Source organism: Lates calcarifer, unplaced genomic scaffold (assembly GCF_001640805.2).
Source record: "Lates calcarifer isolate ASB-BC8 unplaced genomic scaffold, TLL_Latcal_v3 _unitig_80_quiver_1562, whole genome shotgun sequence".
Taxonomy (NCBI): Eukaryota; Metazoa; Chordata; class Actinopteri; family Centropomidae; genus Lates; species Lates calcarifer.
Window position 1 is genome coordinate 12,405 of NW_026118010.1, and position 17,227 is coordinate 29,631.

The 17,227-nt window shown below is 38.5% G+C and overlaps 1 protein-coding gene across 1 annotated transcript; it reads left to right on the plus strand.

Moving 5' to 3' along the window:
• Positions 1-1,369: 1,369 nt before the first annotated feature.
• LOC108879963 (myotubularin-related protein 14) lies at positions 1,370-17,049 on the plus strand. Its single transcript, XM_018671410.2, has 8 exons — positions 1,370-2,224; positions 3,604-3,752; positions 4,876-4,984; positions 8,031-8,106; positions 10,774-10,834; positions 11,181-11,303; positions 15,606-15,679; positions 16,950-17,049. The coding sequence occupies exons 1-8, from the start codon at positions 2,087-2,089 to the stop codon at positions 17,042-17,044; spliced, it is 825 nt and encodes a 274-aa protein (XP_018526926.1). The 5' UTR covers positions 1,370-2,086; the 3' UTR covers positions 17,045-17,049.
• The last annotated feature ends 178 nt before the right edge of the window (positions 17,050-17,227 follow it).

The window sequence follows — 17,227 nt, forward strand, 5'->3', positions numbered from 1 at the left end:
ACTTGCTGCCTAATATATCCCACCCACTCCCGGGTACCATTGTAACGAGATAATCAATTTTATTTACATCACCTGTTGGTGGTCATAATGTTATGGCTGATCGGTGTAGATGCTCACAATCCCCTGCAGAGACTGAAAGCTAGTATTGCAGCTTCTCCAAGGACCCAAAAGACTCTTTCAGGCCTTAAATCAAGAGTTCAATTACAGCAGAAATAATAGTGTCCTAATCTCTTATAACAATAACAAATACATTTTGCCCATTACCCAACCCACTATAGCAATCTCCAAAAATAAATGATAATAAAAACAAAAATAACAGTGTTAAAACACAGATATACAACTTTACTAGCAAATATTTAGAATAATAATGTAATAATACATACACATATACTTAATAACACAATACATAATACAAAAAGAGGAAAGAAAGGGAACAGTGAATATCAATAGCAGACATTACTGTACATAAAAATATAATTGATGAGCTAAAACACTATGACCAGCATGGCCACATGGTCTGTGGCATATTAAGAGTCCAAATCATTTGACACATTGAAACATTAATTTATATATTTAAAAAAAAAACATCCTTTATAACATATGTAGGCGTTTCAGTTTCCAAAGTTACAGCCCTGCTCTGGCCCTAGTGAGATGAGGACAAGAAGCACATTTAAGTTGAATGTTATGATGTTTCTTCTTGGGTGTCATTTGCTTTGACGTGTTAATTGGCTGCAGTCAATTCAAATTTCTGCAGAAATCTTCACACTGACAATCACACACACATGGAGGGATCATGAGACAATTTACAGGTTTACCATGAAGTGCCGCTGCTGGTTAAAAACTGGTCCTGAACTTCAATCACAATCAATGTCTGTCCAGCAGTGCTATAACATGCTGTAGCTAAATCTAAGGAGGTGATTCCATCAGCACATAAGATTCAATATTCAAGATTCAATACCCTATCTTAATATAAAGGAGAACTCCTTTGCTAAAATAAGTCCATCCCAAATTGATCACCTTGTAGACAGTGCTGCAGACTCAGCACAAACAAGACTTGATACCATTGTCCCTCTAAAACAGAAAATAACAAACCAAAAGAAGTTAGTTCCACCAAAGTGGAAGAATCCTGCTTAGCCTGGAAGAGTCTTATGTAACATATAAGAAGCCCCTCTGTAATGCCAGAACTGCCTTTTACTCATCACTGGAAGAACAACCCCAGGTTTCTTTCCAGCACTGTAGTCAGGCTGACAAGAGAGTCACAGCTCTACTGATCCATGTATTCCCAAAGCTCTCAGTAATAACTTTATGAGCTTCTTTAATAATAAAATTATACACACACACAGGCTTCAGATCTCAGACCTCGTTCTGATATTAACAACAAACGTCATTTAAAGGGGGAGATGGCTGTCACGTGGTCCAGTTAGCTTCCTGTTTACCGCCTGTCGTACTTTGAGACTTGTACACACATTGCAACACAAGTCTTCACTACAGCTCGACAACAACATAAGTATTATTAAGATCCTGCATGCACGGCATTTACTTCTGTTTAACTGTAATCTGTTTCCTGTCATGATAGTGGTTACCAGGGAGATATGAAGACGTGACATTTAAGGGAACGTGAGCAGGCCGGGAAGGATCCTGGAGATTTCCTGACTGTAGCTGGCTGGAGTTTGGTTACCTGGTGCGGAGAGCCGGCTGCTACTTCACCTCATGTCAGAACGGCAAACAAAACAGTGGTAATGTGGTGGAGGACTACAAAGGCCTGAAACTGTGTCAGATTAGTTTTCGAGGGTTTGGGGTTAGTGGAAACGTTCAGCCTACGCCTGGGAAGCTAAACTAATACACTTGCAGCAGCAGCCGTGCTGTGTGTGGCTGGCTGAAGGCTTCTGTTTTGAGAGTGGAGCAGCTTGCCGGTGCCCTGAATTCAGGAAGACTCCCCGGCTCGGGCCCCCTCAAGCGGGCAGTCAGGAAGAAGCTGGCTGGGAAGGGATGGCCTGGTCGGTCTTCCCGATCCAAAGGACAAGGCTCTGCGGTGTTTGAAGGAGGTCGAGTTCGGCTAGAGGCCACCGCCGCGGGTCGACGCGCCATGATGGCCGCCTCTTCCTCCTCCGCGGCCGGCGGCTTCACGGCGTCCGGGCTGTCGGTCAGAAAGAGCGAGGAAATAGCGGATTTGATAGATTTGTTCTCTAAAACACAGTACAGAGCAAAGGAAATCACTCCTCGGGTAAGACTGTGGGTCATCATTCGGTGTGCTTTAGTTTTTTTGACAACCCGTCATTGTCTGTTGTGTGTACGGTACGGCGGACTGCCTTACAGAATCAAGGCATTTTAAGTGACCTTAATAAAACACGTTATAGGTTCCGATTGTGACCTTTTAGAAACTACAAGGAGTCGCAGCTGACTTCGTATGAATGTGTTCGTTAAGCAGCACTTAATTCCCATAAATTTCCATGTTTTTTATGTATTGACTCCACCAGAAATGTTGACAACACCAAAAGTTTGGACACACCTTCATTACTTTCTATTTCTTTATAATACAGTAATATTGAAGACATCAAAACTATGAAGGAACACATATGGGATTATGTTGTAAACAAAAAAGTTCTTAAACTAACCAGAATCAAAATATGTTTTGTATTTTTACATTATTCAAAGTAGCCACCTTTTGCTTTGATGACAGCTTTGCACACTCTTAGCATTCTCTCTATCAGATTCATGACGTAGTCACTTGGAATAGTTTTCCAACAGTCTTTAAGGAGTTCCTAAAGGTGCTAAGCACTTGTTGGTGGCTTTGCCATTACTCTGCAATCCGACTCATCCCAAACAATCTAAATTGGGTTAAGGTTTGGTGATTCTCATCAGAGCAAGGAACAGATTTCCACTGGTCTAATATCTATTCCTTTTGTTTCTTGGCCCAAGCAATTTTCTTCTTGTTTTTCCTCAAAAGTGACTTCTCTGCAGCAATTTGACCATCAATGCCTGATTCATGTAGTCTCCTCTGAACAGTTGATGTTGTGATGTTCCTGCTACTTGAACTCTGTGAAGCATTTATGTAATCTATCTGTCTAATCTGGGGTGCTGTTAATTTGCAGTTTCTGAGGCTGGTAACTAATAAACGTATCCTCTGCAGCAGGGGTAACTCCTGGTCTTCCTTTCCTGGGATGGTCCTCATGATAATGTTTGATGGCTTTTACGGCTGCCCTTGAGGATACATTCAAAGTTCTTGAAATTTTCTGAATTGACTGACCTTCATGTCTTAAAGCAACAATGGACTGTTGTTTCTCTGTACTTAGTTGAGTGTTTCTTGCTATAAATATGGATTAGAGTAGTAGTTAAATAGGACTATTCACTGTATAATGTGTACCAACCCTACCTCTACACAACCCAACCGATGCAAAGACATTGGAAGGTGTGTTCAAACTTTTGACTGGTAGTGTGTGTGTGTGTGTGTGTGTGTGTGTAAATATCATATATATATACTGGGTACAGGAAAAGGAAGCGACACTACACATACATACTTGTACATACATCAGTCTTCTAATGAACAATTCTGGTTCTTTTTAACCACTAACATAATGTTTGTTTTGTTTTTGTTTTTTTCAGGTGGAGGCGATAGAGAAGCGTTGTCTGGAGTTATTTGCCAGAGATTACAAGTACAGTGTCATCCACAACTCCAATGGAGAAGTGTGTGGCCATTACCCTCGGCAGATAGTTTTCCTGGAGTATGAATGTACAGATGGCGAGACTGACAGGTACTTCTCCACTACTCAGACAGTTCATCAGTTTCCATATCCAGACACAAAGTCCAGCCCACTCGGTTACCAATTACTTCTTGTTTGTTTGTGTTACTCCTCTAATCATGCACACCTTCCTATGGTGCAGGGAGCAAAGGTCAGCTTACATCTCCAGCCCCTGTGATCACATCAAGATGGCACAGGGGTGAAGTGATTGTCCTGTCACATAAGGTCACGTTGTTGCTGGAAATAGGAAGCAATTTGCAATGACTCAGTAATTCCTGCTGATTTATGCAGTTGAACTATTTTCCAATGTACTGCTGGAAATAAAGATGTGCTTTATCATAGGGCCAAAACTATTTTTCACAACAAAGCCTTCAAATACTGTATTGGCTGAAGTTTTCCTCTCAGCATATTCTCATTTCATAGTCTGTCTTGCAATTTCTCATGATTCAGACTGATAAAAATGAAAATGGGAAATAAGAGTTTGGGTCAACTAAAAAAATGTGACATATTTTTGAAAGGGTTTGTAAGCATTATTATTTGTGATGAAACGTACTAAGTTGTAGGATTGAAACAATTTGTCAGTCTATAAATTGATGGACAAAAATGTAATCAACAAGTCAACATTTTATCAAGTATCGCATACCAAATATGCATTGGTCTGTAAGGCTAAAACCCTCTATTGTATGTTACTGTACAAAATGTGGTAAGGTAAATTTCCTGAAAGATAAATTAAGAAACTATGGATAAAATATCCAGAGAGGAATGTCTGTTTTTGACTAATCTAGTGAATTAGATAAGTTCTTAAAGTTTTTTGGCAACTATTTTGATAGTTGCACTCACTCACTCACTCACTCACTCACACTCTCATATATATATATATATATATATATATATATATATATATATATATATATATACATATATATATATATATAATCTCACTTCAGTATAACCTGGATTGAACGATAAGAACAACTGATTATTTTGGGACAATGTTATTTCAGTTTTTGCAACAGGGTGTAGGTAACATTAATTATTGATATGAAATGTTTTGCAGTTACTTTGTCTAAATAACATGCTAAATTAAATTTAAGTTGGCTGTCTGATGGATAACGCATTTTTTTTTTGTGTACAGGTTTGAGAGCACAGTACAGATCAGTAAGCTGCAAGACCTGGTGAACCGTAGTAAGTTGGCCCGCTGCAGAGGGAGGTTCGTCTGTCCCGTCATCCTCTACAATGGCAAGGTATCGCTACACAACTTCAAACTCTACACTCTCTTCTTAGGTTTTTGATATCTGATATATTCAACTGTCTCCTTTAACAAGCTTACAAATTTCAAAACATTATCTTTGACCTGGCTTGCTAGTTTCAGATCAGTGCAGTTGTCATTTTCCCTTCCAGCACCCACATTGTTTAAATAGCAAATAAACTTTTGCCCATCTTAGTGCTCATGTGCGGGTTGATCTTGAATAGAGGTCTTGTCAGGGGCATTGTTGATGCATTGCCATCTTGAGGCAGTGGAAAGCGATTGTGCAACTGACCAACAAATACATGGTCTGAAGTCAATGGTGCAGTATTTCACAGCTATTTTAAGGGTGCATTATCAAGATAGTTACATGTGCCTAAATAGGTGGACAACATGTAAAGATTAAGAATAACAAATTGCATGTTGTGTGTTGCAAAACATTGCCATCCATCATGGATGTCTCTTGGACATAAATCAGGACACATTAGAGGACTTTAGAAGGCATGATGCTGGAGTGCATGTGCCAATGTCAGTGAACCCAAATATGCCAGCAACAGCAGGCAAGGAGATGTCAGCTGGCAGAAGAAGCTGGCAAGTCCACCACTGTAGTAGCACTCTGTCCACCAGGCTTGTAAGGGGAATGGGAGCTCACACTCTGATTGGTTTATTGCATGTTACACCAAAAACATACCCGTGATTAATAGGAGACCAAGCACAACCCATTTGAACAATGGGCCTAGCGTTGCAACCTTTTTTCCTACCATTAGACCAGCAAAACTGGATTTGGACATGCCCTAAACGCTCTGACTCCATGTGCTTTAAACCATGTGCTTAGACTGTTGAAATAGAGCTCTTTGTGTTAAAGTCTCTAAACTACAAAGACTGCAAAATACCAAGGGTGTAAGAATTCTGCAACCCGAGACCAAAGCCGTGATACAAATGTCCACAATCTCATATTGTATTACAGGAAGAAAGAACTGTAAAACTCAAAAACAAAACAAAAGAAAACAAAAAAAGCATGCAGAAAAAAACAATCAAACTAAAAAAAAGAGAGAGGAATGAACCTGAAATGTGGCTCAAAAATAGAGACCTGAACCGAACTATGGATTTGGGGAATTGTTACATCCCTACTAAATAGTATATGTAATCTTGCTGTATACAACCCTAATTCCAAAAAAGTTGGGACACGGTGTAAAATGTAATTAAAAACAGAATGCAATGATTTGCAAATCTCATAAACCCATATTTTATTCGCAATAAAACATAAACAACATATCAGATGTTGAAACTGAGACATTTTGCCATTTCATGGAAAATATTAGCTCATTTTGAATTTGATGGAGGCTACACATCTCAAAAAAGTTGGGACGGGGCAACAAAAGGCTGGAAAAGTAATTGGCACAAATCTAAAACAAATGGAGGAGCATTTGACAACTAATTAGGTTAATTGGCAACAGGTCAGTAACATGACTAGGTATAAAAGGACTCTCTCAGATGTAAAGATGGGCAGAGGTTCACCAATCTGTGACAAACTGCATCTAAAAATTGTGGAACACTTTCAGAAAAATGTTCCCCAACGTAAAATTTTGCGAAGACTTTGAAGATCCCACCATCTACAGTGTATAATATCATCAAAAGATTCTGGGAATCAGGAGGAATCTCTGTGTGCAAGGGACAAGGTCGAAGGTCAAAACTGGATGTGATCTTCGGGCCTTCAGGCAGCACTGCATTAAAAACAGGCACGATTCTCTACTCGAAATAACTGCATGGGCTCAGTAACACTTCCAGAAGTCACTGTCTGTGAACACAGTTTGCTGTGCAATCCACAAATGCAGTTTATGGCTCTATCATGCAAAGAAGAAGCCATATGTGAACACGATCCAGAAATGCCACCATCTTGTCTGGGCCAAAGCTCACTTAAAATGGTCTGAGGTAAAACGGAAAACTTTTGTGGTCAGATTAATCAAAATTTGAAATTCTTTTTGGAAAAAAATGCTGTGCTGTGATGCTGTGCCCTGTGCACTAAAGAGGAGAGGGGCCATCCAGCTTGTTATCAGCACTTAGTTTAAAAGCCTGCATCTCTGATGGCATGGGGTTGCATTAGTGCCTATGGTGTGGGCAGCTCACACATCTGGAAAGGCACCATCAATGCTGAAAAGGACATAGAGGTTTTAGAGCAACATATGCTCCTATCCAGACAAAGTCTCTTTCAGGGAAGGCCTTGCATATTTCAGCAAGACAATGCTAAACCATATACTGCATCCATCGCAACAGCATGGCTTCGCAGGAGAAGAGTCCAGGTGCTGAAATGGCCTGCCTGCAGTCCAGACCTTTCACCAACAGAAAACATTTGGCCCATCATGAAGCGAAAAGTCCGGCAACGAAGGCCCAGGAATGTTGAGCAGCTTGAATCCTGCGTCAGACAATGGGACAACATTCCTCTCGTAAAACTGGTCTTCTCTCTTCCCAGGCGTTTACAGACAGTTGTTAAAAGAAGGGGATATTACACATTGGTAAACAATGGTAAACGCCCTGTTCCACCTTTTTTGAGGTGTGTTGCCTCCATCAAATTCAAAATGAGCTAATATTTTCCACGAAATGGCAAAATGTTTCAGTTTCAACAACTGATATGATGTTTATGTTCTACTGGGAATGAAATATGGGTTTATGAGATTTGCAAATCATTGCATTCTGTTTTTATTTACATTTTACACAGCGTCCCAACTTTTTGGGAATTGGGGATGTAAGACAAAAAACACAGCCTAGTTCAGATATAAAGAGGAGTGTGTTTGTTATGAAACTTTATTCAATGTACTGCAAGTTCCATTAAAACATGTTGTAACAGGGACTGAACTAGGGCTGGTTATGGAGCTAAAATAAGAAATATTTCCAAGAGCCACCTTGTCTTAGAATGACATTTTCTGATTTTCTGTGGTTGCCACTTCCTACTTTCATGTTGTGGCTGGACAGGTGACAAGATATTGTTTTATGCTGGTGTTAGCAGTAAAACAACATTGTATGATCTAGTTTCTTACTCATTGCAGCATATTTGCCGGTCGTCCACTCTAGCAGGCTGGGGGGAGCTGTATGGACGCACAGGCTACAACTACATCTTCTCAGGTACAGCACACAAGCACACACACCCACACCCACCTGCAGTCCAGACCCACCTACCCACCCATACCCATACCCATATATGTGCATACACAGAAACTTAAATTTAGCACAAAAAAAGAAGAAGAAGAACTTGTTTCAACTTATTTTCCATGTGAGGTTTCAGTTGTGTGTGTGCTTTTTGACCTATGAATAGTTGCAGCAGCTGTCAGACAGCTGTCAAACTTTTCCTATAGGAGCTTAATGTTCCTCTAAATAGATGAGGGATGGCTTAATTCAAGTTACCAAGTGCAAAAATAAAAAAACTTTTCTAGCACATAATGTAACATAAAAAAAAAAAAACAAATATCCATTCAAATGTAGCAAAATTTTAGCAGAATTTCCTGAAAATCTAAAAAAGAAAATGGAAATCTACATGCATTTCCATTCACTGCAGTTAAGATAATTTTAATTCTAGGGCTAAATCCTCAGGCAGGTGCTATTAAAGCATTGCAGAAGAGGGCTTGCAGCAAGAAAATGGAATTTAAATAACAGCCATGAAACCCCAAACAAAAACAAAAACATGTTGGAAATACTACATTTCTAATTGTTTCATGTATCAATCTGAGGAACCTTAGAGCTGATGTTTTCATCTGCTGCATTTTTTTGTCCAGAGGGAGTGTCACTGTCAATTTAAGCCACATAAGTCTGTTTCCATTGCGCATGCATAAAATGGTAGATAGAAATGCTCATAGATATTCTATCTGAAGTAACTCTTGGCAAATTTGTTTTCAATATTTACTAAAGGCAACTGAAACCAACTTCATTGAAGTTAAGGAACATAAAACTCTACAGTATGCCTTGGCTAAATGTTGGCTGTAGTTTTAAAATGGCGTGATTTGTGGTAAATTACCTAGGTTCCTTTTTAAGGATCCTTTTTTGATCAGACACATGAACAAACAGGCTAGCCAAACACTGTTGGAAAATGAAGGTGAAAGGAAAAATTATTACCTGTTAGAAACGTTCATTGTAATCCTACTTAACTTTGAAGGTGTTATACATGTTGTATTTGCACACACACAGTTTATCTGTGTATTGAGGAATTATTACCAGTGTTTCCCCTACCATAAGGGACCCCACCTGCCCTCCCAAGAAAAGCAAAGACAAAAATGTTAAAATCAAAAATCATCTACATTCATGTTTTTATCTCCCCGCTTCCTGTTTCACGTGCGTCTCTACATATGCGCCTGCACCCAAAAGCGAAAGAGAGTCAGGTTGACAACTTGCCATGTTAAGTTCAAGAAAAAGTCCCAACAAGAATTGTAAGTCTCAATCTAAAATTATAGATGGACAGACGTCAACCCCAAACGTCAGAAACATATATTTTTTTTACGCGTCCTTTGCTGACAGGTGAGCTAGTCCTAGTCCATACAACTACAATTACATAACTCCCCACCCCCCACCCATGACAGTTATTCTAGGGGAAACACTGATTACAAACATTTCAGTTTCATCTCTGAATGAAGTGGTTTAGATAAGAATTGCAACTAATAATTATCTGTACTTAAATCTGCAAATTATTTTGTCTGGAAAACTTAGGTGACATCATTAAACGTGTTGCCTGACCAACACTCTATTCCCAAAAAATATTCAATTTCTGTAACTTGTTTTTATGTAATTACAAAAATGTATGTAAGACCTAGAAAAGCAGGGAATTGTCACATTTGAGAATCTGAAACTATCAAAAGTTTTGATTTTGCTTGAAAAAAATCAATTAACAGAATAGTAGTCAGATAATTGATGACACTAAACTTCTCGTTTAGGTTGTGTGACTGCTTGTTACAGTGTCACTGTGTTCCCAGATCTCAGCGATTATTTTGGTGACCACAGAAATTTTTATTGTTTGATTTGACATCATTTGGAATTATCCCTATAACTTTCATCAATCCATCCATTATCTATACTACTTAACTGTTAAGGGCTGCGGGGGGGTGGCTATTCCAGCTGTCATTGGGCGAGAGGCGGGGTACACCCTGTACAGAATCCTGTAACTAATGGATGCATATATGTATCTCATCCACGTTTATGGCGTTAGAGTTAAAGAACCCCTAGAACTGCTGAAACATTTACAGTCTATTTGGATGGTTGACTAAAGGTGTGTCTTTACCAAACAGTTTTTGAAGCTGGCAGTCACTCTATGATTTCTGCAGGAATTGGCCAGTGTTTCAAAGCTAACGGTGGCATGTTGTAACGTGTACCAAAGTTACTTTAGAAAAACATATGGCAATGAGCATCCATTTTTACTTGTTTGTTTCTAATTCTGACCCTGTTGGGGTTTAAGCCAAATTATCTGCTAGGTGTGATTCTTTTTGCTCCCTGAATTTACTCTGTACCTGATGTCTAGCTCCTTGTGTTCAGGTTGCACATACCCAAAGCATGGGTGATCTGTTCCTGTCAAGCAGAGCAGTGGTCAGAAGGATAAAAAACCCTCTCTCATGTTCTTCGTCTCTAAAATACTGGTTACATGCACTAAAACAGGTTCTGTTTATTATTGTATGTATTGTGTTTATAACATGTTTCTAACTTGTTTTCATGTAAAAAAAACTAACATGATAGGCTGATGATTTATGGACTTTGAGTCCTTTGTGGAGGTTTTACCTCATGGTCATCTTTGTATGTTTGTGTCTTTTGTAGGAGGCAGTGATGACACATGGACAGAGTCAGAGGAGGTTCCAGAGGATGACAGTGCAGTCAGGTAATCAAATTACTTTAACTAGATTAGTGTACAATGTACATCAGACACTAGTTTATGAGCCAAATCAGTATGTGACATCAGTCACGTGTGATGGCAATAAAACAAAACAATGAATGACCTCGGTGGAGGTGTTAAGAAGTGATATATTACTATTTCCCTATCCCTTTTAAAAGTGGCATCATGACAGAAAGACAACTTACAACACTTTCAACATCTCTCTTAAAGGTGACTTGTGCCAGACAACATACTTTTTTCTATCAAGTGTTTTGATCTTAATTTTCTTCCACTTTTGTTTTTGTCTTTCACACGCACTCTCGTCATCCCTCTGCTGTCTGCTCGCTCTCAGGAATGGTGACTCCCAGCTCTTTGATAAGGTTCGAGGCCATGACATTAAGCTGCTACGTTACCTCTCGGTTCGCTACATCTGTGACCTGATGGTGGAGAACAAGAAGGTTAAGTTTGGCCTAAAGTAAGGAACAGCCTTCACACACTGTTATTGAGCTCACTGTTTGTAATAGACTTTGTAGGAAGAACACATATGGCTACAGACCCAGAGTATGTGTGTTTTGCTTCAGATTCTGCCATTAACTGAGGAGAGTTGATGTGGGCAGTGTGCCGGTGACTTGTCTGATTTGGAGAGGTTTAATTTTGAGGCTTAGCGTTCATATCATTCTGCGTATTTTAGGGGCTAATCCACTGTAGTAGTTGATAGCAGTGTTAGAATACATATGGAACAGATGGTATTTGTGCTATCTTGGGGTATACTTACTATATGTACACATTTTTGATTGATTTGAAAATGCACAATGAATAATCAAAGACAACAAACGACAGAAAGAATGGCACAGAATATGATGTTAAAAGGGCAGGAAATGGGCTTTGAGCAATTATACTGAAAAGTGAAAGCACTGGTTTTACCTGCATTAAATGTATAAGTTTGTTTTAAGATATGGTCAGATGTTCAACTGAGTTACAGTTATAACCAAACACAATTTATAGTTTTTATATTTATTCTTCCTGCCACTGACCTGCTTGATAGGAACAGAAACTAATAAAAAAAATATGACCTCTGCTACAAAAGGTCAAGGTAATAGGAGAAATAAGCGTTAATTATTAAATATTGGATAGCCCTTAGTTAAAGCTGTATTTATTACATATGTAATTTCAATTTCTCATGTTGTTTTATTTTGTCTTTTTGAAACCTGTCTATGTCATGATGAATATATTGGATTCCATGAATCCACTCACCCCAGTCACCCCACATTCTTCAAGACAGTGGTGGAGGTGCAGCCATTTTTGACTGAGGCCTATTAATCAACCCAAAACTTTAAGTTAATTATAACTAATTCAAAATCCATGTTCTTATTCTTACTCTCACAGCCAACCTGGAAAACATTACAGCCAATTCTGTTATAGTGTACCAAGCTCCTGACGTTTTATATCCGTTTTTATCAAGTTTAGTCCTTAGTGCAGATAAAGTAATTATTGTAGGTGATTTTAATATTCACGTTGACATTGAAAATCATAGTCTTATTGCATTTATCTCACTATTAGCTTCTCTCAGTATGTAAATAAACCCACTGACTATTGCGCCTCTAATAAAAAGAAGATAATAAAACAAAAGAGATTGGCTCCATGGCTTAACTTGTAAACCCACATATTAAAACAAACCTCATGAAAACTTGAAAGTATGAAATATGGTGTTCCACCAAAGTGGAAAAATCCCGCTTAGCATGACAAGCACTGAAGCCAGGCTTACAGACAGTCATAGCTCTATCAATCCATTTATTCCTTCAGCTCTCAGTATTGATGACTTCATGATAAAGATCAAATTCTAATCATGAGAGACAAAGTTTTCCTCCTGCCCTCAACTGGCACGGATTTATCCTCGAACACAGGATCCATAGAAACAGCTGTAAAACCTGATATACTGTGGCAGTCAAACGTTCGGACACACCTTCTCATTCAATGGTTTTTCTCTATTTTTATTACTTTCTACATTGGAGATTAATATTATTTTTGTCTACTATTTTAGATTATTCAAAGTAGCCACCTTTTTGCTTTGATGATAACTTTGCACACTCATTTCTCAGTCAGATTCATGAGGTAGTCACCTGGAATAGTTTTCCAACAGTCTTGAAGGTGTTCCCAGAGGTGCTGAGCATTTGTTGGCTGCTTTGCTTTCACTCTGCAGTCCAACTCATCCCCAGCCATCTCAATTTGGTTTAGGTCGGGTGATTGTGGAGGCCAGGTCATCTGATGCAGCACTCCATCACTCTCCTTCTTGGTCAGATAGCCCTTACATAGCCTGGAGGTGTGTTTGGGGTCTTTGTCCTGTTGAAAAACAAGTGATGGGACAAACCAGATGGGATGGCATGTTGCTGCAGAAGCTGGTAGCCACGCTGGTTAATTGTGCCTTGAATTTTGAATCAATCGCCGACAGTGTCACCAGCAAAGCACACCCACACTATCAAACTTCCTCCTCTATGGTTCATGATGGGAACCACACACATAGAAACCCTCCACTCACCTTATGTGTGTCTCACAAAGACATGGCATGTGGAACCACAAATCTCAAATTTGGACTCATCAGAGCAAAATACAGATTTCCACTGGTCTAATGTCCATCCCTTGTGTTTCTTTGCCCAAGCAATTCTCTTATACTTCTTCTGCCTCAGTAGTGGCTTCTTTGCAGCAATTTGACCATCAAGGCCTGATTCACGCAGTCTCCTCGGAACAGTTGATGTTTTGATATGTCTGCTACTTGATCTCTGTCAAGCATTTATGTGCGCTTTAATTGGAGGTGCTTTAATTTGCAGTTTCTGAGTCTGTTAACTCTAATGAACTTATCCCTTGCAGGAGAGATAACTCTTGGTCTTCCTTTCCTGGGGCAGTTCTCATGAGAGGCAGTTTCATCATAGCATTTATAGCTTAGTTATCACTTACTAGTAGATATAGTCTATCTGTCTTTATTAACATGTTATGAACCACAGTCCTTTAAAGTAACTGTAATTAAAACTCTCCTTAAAAGATCTGGTCTTGAGCCAGCCTTCTATAGACCCATATCTCTCTGTTCCTTTCTCTCTAAGATTCTTTAAAAAAAAAAAAAGCAGTTTCCAATTAGCTGTTTGACTTTCTACAGAACAATAGATTATACAAGGATTTTCAGTCAGGATTTAGAGTGACTCACAGCACAGAGACCGCACTGGTGAAAGTTACAAATGACCCTCTAATTGCATCAGACAAAGGATTTAAGCAGGCTTAAAGGTACTGTGTGGAAGGATGCTCTCGCTTGCACTCTGTAAGTAGTAGGGCATAGACTGCAGTTCACTAACACTAACAAGGGTTTTCAGATTTCTCCATATAGAACCTTTAAGTCCTGTTTATAAGACAGAATTCAGTTAGTAAACATTAACAATGAATAATCCATGTAAGCAAAGTTAGACACAAGGTTCTGTGCTTGGACCAGTTATGTTCACCTTATACAGAATATGGTTCTTTCAGTCAATGTTATTAGGAATTAGGAAAAAATTCCATTGTCATGCAGATGAAACTAATCAGCTAGGTTCAAACATACTTAAGGACCTGGATGACCAGCAATTCCTGCTATTAAATTCAGACAAAATTGGAGTTATTGTACTTGGGCCCCAAACACCTCAGAAATGCATTAATCTCAAAAACATGCTGAAAATTAGTCAATGCTTTTGTTACTTCTTGGCTGGATTATTGCAATTCCTTATTATTAGAATGTCTCCAAAGACTCTCTAGTTGATCCAAAATGCTGCAGCACGATTACTGACAGGGACTAGGAAAAGAGATCATATTTCTCCCATGTTAGCTTTTCTGCACGGCTCCTAGTAAAATCCAAAATAGAATTTATAATCCTTATCTAGAAATCCCTTAATGCTCAGGCACCAACATATCTTAAAGAGCTCATAGTGTCCTACTATCTCACTAGAACACTGTACTCCCAAATTCATACTTTCTTGTGGTTTCAGAGTCTTCAGCTGTTTGGCTTCTTTCAGTTTGGGTTTGGGAGACACCCTCTCCACATTGAAGACTAGTCTTACAACTTTCCTCTTTGAAAAAGCTTATAGTTAGCGCTGGCTCAGACTTACCTTAATCCATCCCCTAGTTATGCTTCTACAGGCGTAGACTTCCAGGGGACTTCCCATGCTGTGTCATGTTTAGAGGAAACCAGTGGTGATGCATGTTGGTGACAATGTCATCCTGGTGTGAATAGGACAAAGAACAGGGTTTGAGAGCATCTGCAGAGAGAAATGGCAGAAAATCCTTAAATCAGTGTGTGCTAAGCTTGTTGTGTCACACCCAGGAAGACTCAAAGCTGTAATTGCTGCTGTAGGTGCTTCAACTAAGGGTCTGAGGTTTTCCTTTAAATAATTTTTTTCTAAAAAAAAAAAAAAAAATTAATACATTTCTAGGATTCTAAAATAATGTCTCCGATTTGTCATTACTAGTGCAGTGCCAGTCAGCTCCGTTTTACTTCTAATTTTGAGTTATAACAATTGAGATTCACAAAATGTTTAATAAAGCCCCAATGCCATTGAAACATAGCTGCAACTCATTGCACTGCAGTGTCTTTTTGCATATATGCCAAAATATATACTATACTGATATATGTGTCTTAGGCAGTTTTGGCCAATGAAATGGCCATGTATTGTGTAAATGTGTTATGTATTAAAATACCACATACCTGTGAAAGCTCACAATTTATCTCCTCTTGTTTTTTGGTGTCTTTCTGTCTGTTCAGTGTGACATCCTCTGAAAAGGCGGACAAGGCCCAACGCTACGCAGACTTCACTTTGCTTTCTGTGCCTTATCCAGGTAAACAAGCACAATTGACTTAACTCTACTAGAGCTAGACAGATAAATTGCTCCGGGTGGATGCCATTTATCTGCAGCATATTGCATATCGGTGTATTTATTTGCTGATAAATAACAAGAAACTACAGTACAGCACTGCCAAATATTTGAAATAATTTTGAAACACTGTCTCCATTACATAGAGACCACTGACAAGTAAATTTTTAGACTGTAAAATTTCTCACTATTTTTTTACTTTATCTTTGTCATAGTAGCATAAAAATACAAATAAATCCTCATCATAAAACATCTCAACTGTTTTTATCATTATCAGATGATTTAATATCTATACTGGTACTGGCCTCGAACATTCAGTATCAGGAAGAGAGTACAATCTAAATTAAAGCTGCAAGCAGTGTTGAACCGGCCCTTGTACCCCACGCCCGTCAGGGGACTGGCAGCCATGGGGTCATAGCAATTCATGTAATTGCATGACCATTGGACACAGAACGAATGAGGTCACATACGGGGCCCTCTAGTGTCTTTGCACCTTCGGTACTCGGGCCATAATAATAACCTCTACAAAAACAATAGGTTCCTCACAACTTCACAATGGTCCCAGGCAACTTTGTTGCTCAGGCCCTAATAATAATAAACACTACAATTCTACAAATACAACACTACAAATGATAAACAGAGTGATTACAATAGCATCCTGGCACCTAAGTTGCTTGGGCCCTAACAAGCTTGTAGGAAGAGAATTGTACTGTGCAGTGATTTTGGCATAGTGACATTGCAGATACATGACACCTCTGGGACTCAGGAAATCTGTAAATCTGGTGCTATTTTTTTTAACCAATAATAATAATAATAATGATAGCAACAATAAGAATAACTTGTTATTGACAAATTTCATGGAAGCCCATTACAAAAACATTAGTGGCTATGATTATTTGGTATCAAAGATGTCAAAAACAATAAAAAAAATAAATAATTAAAAAATACCTTGTTCATTACCACCTAGAAGAAAATTGTTGAAATTATAATTTAAAAATAGAATTTTAAATAATTTTTAACAACATAAAACAGGATTAGAAAAAAATAATAAAACAGTTTTTCCACCTAATAAAGTATGTTAATATTCTCCATAAAAGCTTGCAAAAAAAAGTTCTACAGAGATGCTCTCAGAGTTCTTAAACACTTCTTATCGTTGTTTGTCATTTGGAAGAATGAATTTGGAGTTTAATGTTAGATCATATGATAACAAAATAATTTTCTTGTCTTTATTTAGGGTGTGAATTTTTTAAGGACTACAAAGACAGAGACTACACAGCCGAAGGTCTGGTGTTCAATTGGAATCAGGTACAGAGTGTATTCAGTCTGTGATTATATGGGAGTATGGATGCAAATGTTGCAGTTTCCTTAATTGTTAATCTACAGTTTGTATTAGTCACTTTAACAATAAATAGTCAGTTATCACCAATAATTTATGAGATACAGAGGGCTTCCATGTTTAATTGGAGAACAGAGATCAGTCGAAATCGAATAAACATGAAACAGATTACTGCA

Excerpts from the sequence above, each read along its gene's own strand:
- LOC108879963 (XM_018671410.2), top strand. The coding sequence starts at position 2,087 with ATGATGGCCGCCTCTTCCTCCTCCGCGGCCGGCGGCTTCACGGCGTCC. Across the intron at positions 2,225-3,603 it reads CAAAGGAAATCACTCCTCGG|GTGGAGGCGATAGAGAAGCG; the intron begins GTAAGACTGTGG and ends TGTTTTTTTCAG. Across the intron at positions 4,985-8,030 it reads TCATCCTCTACAATGGCAAG|CATATTTGCCGGTCGTCCAC; the intron begins GTATCGCTACAC and ends TACTCATTGCAG.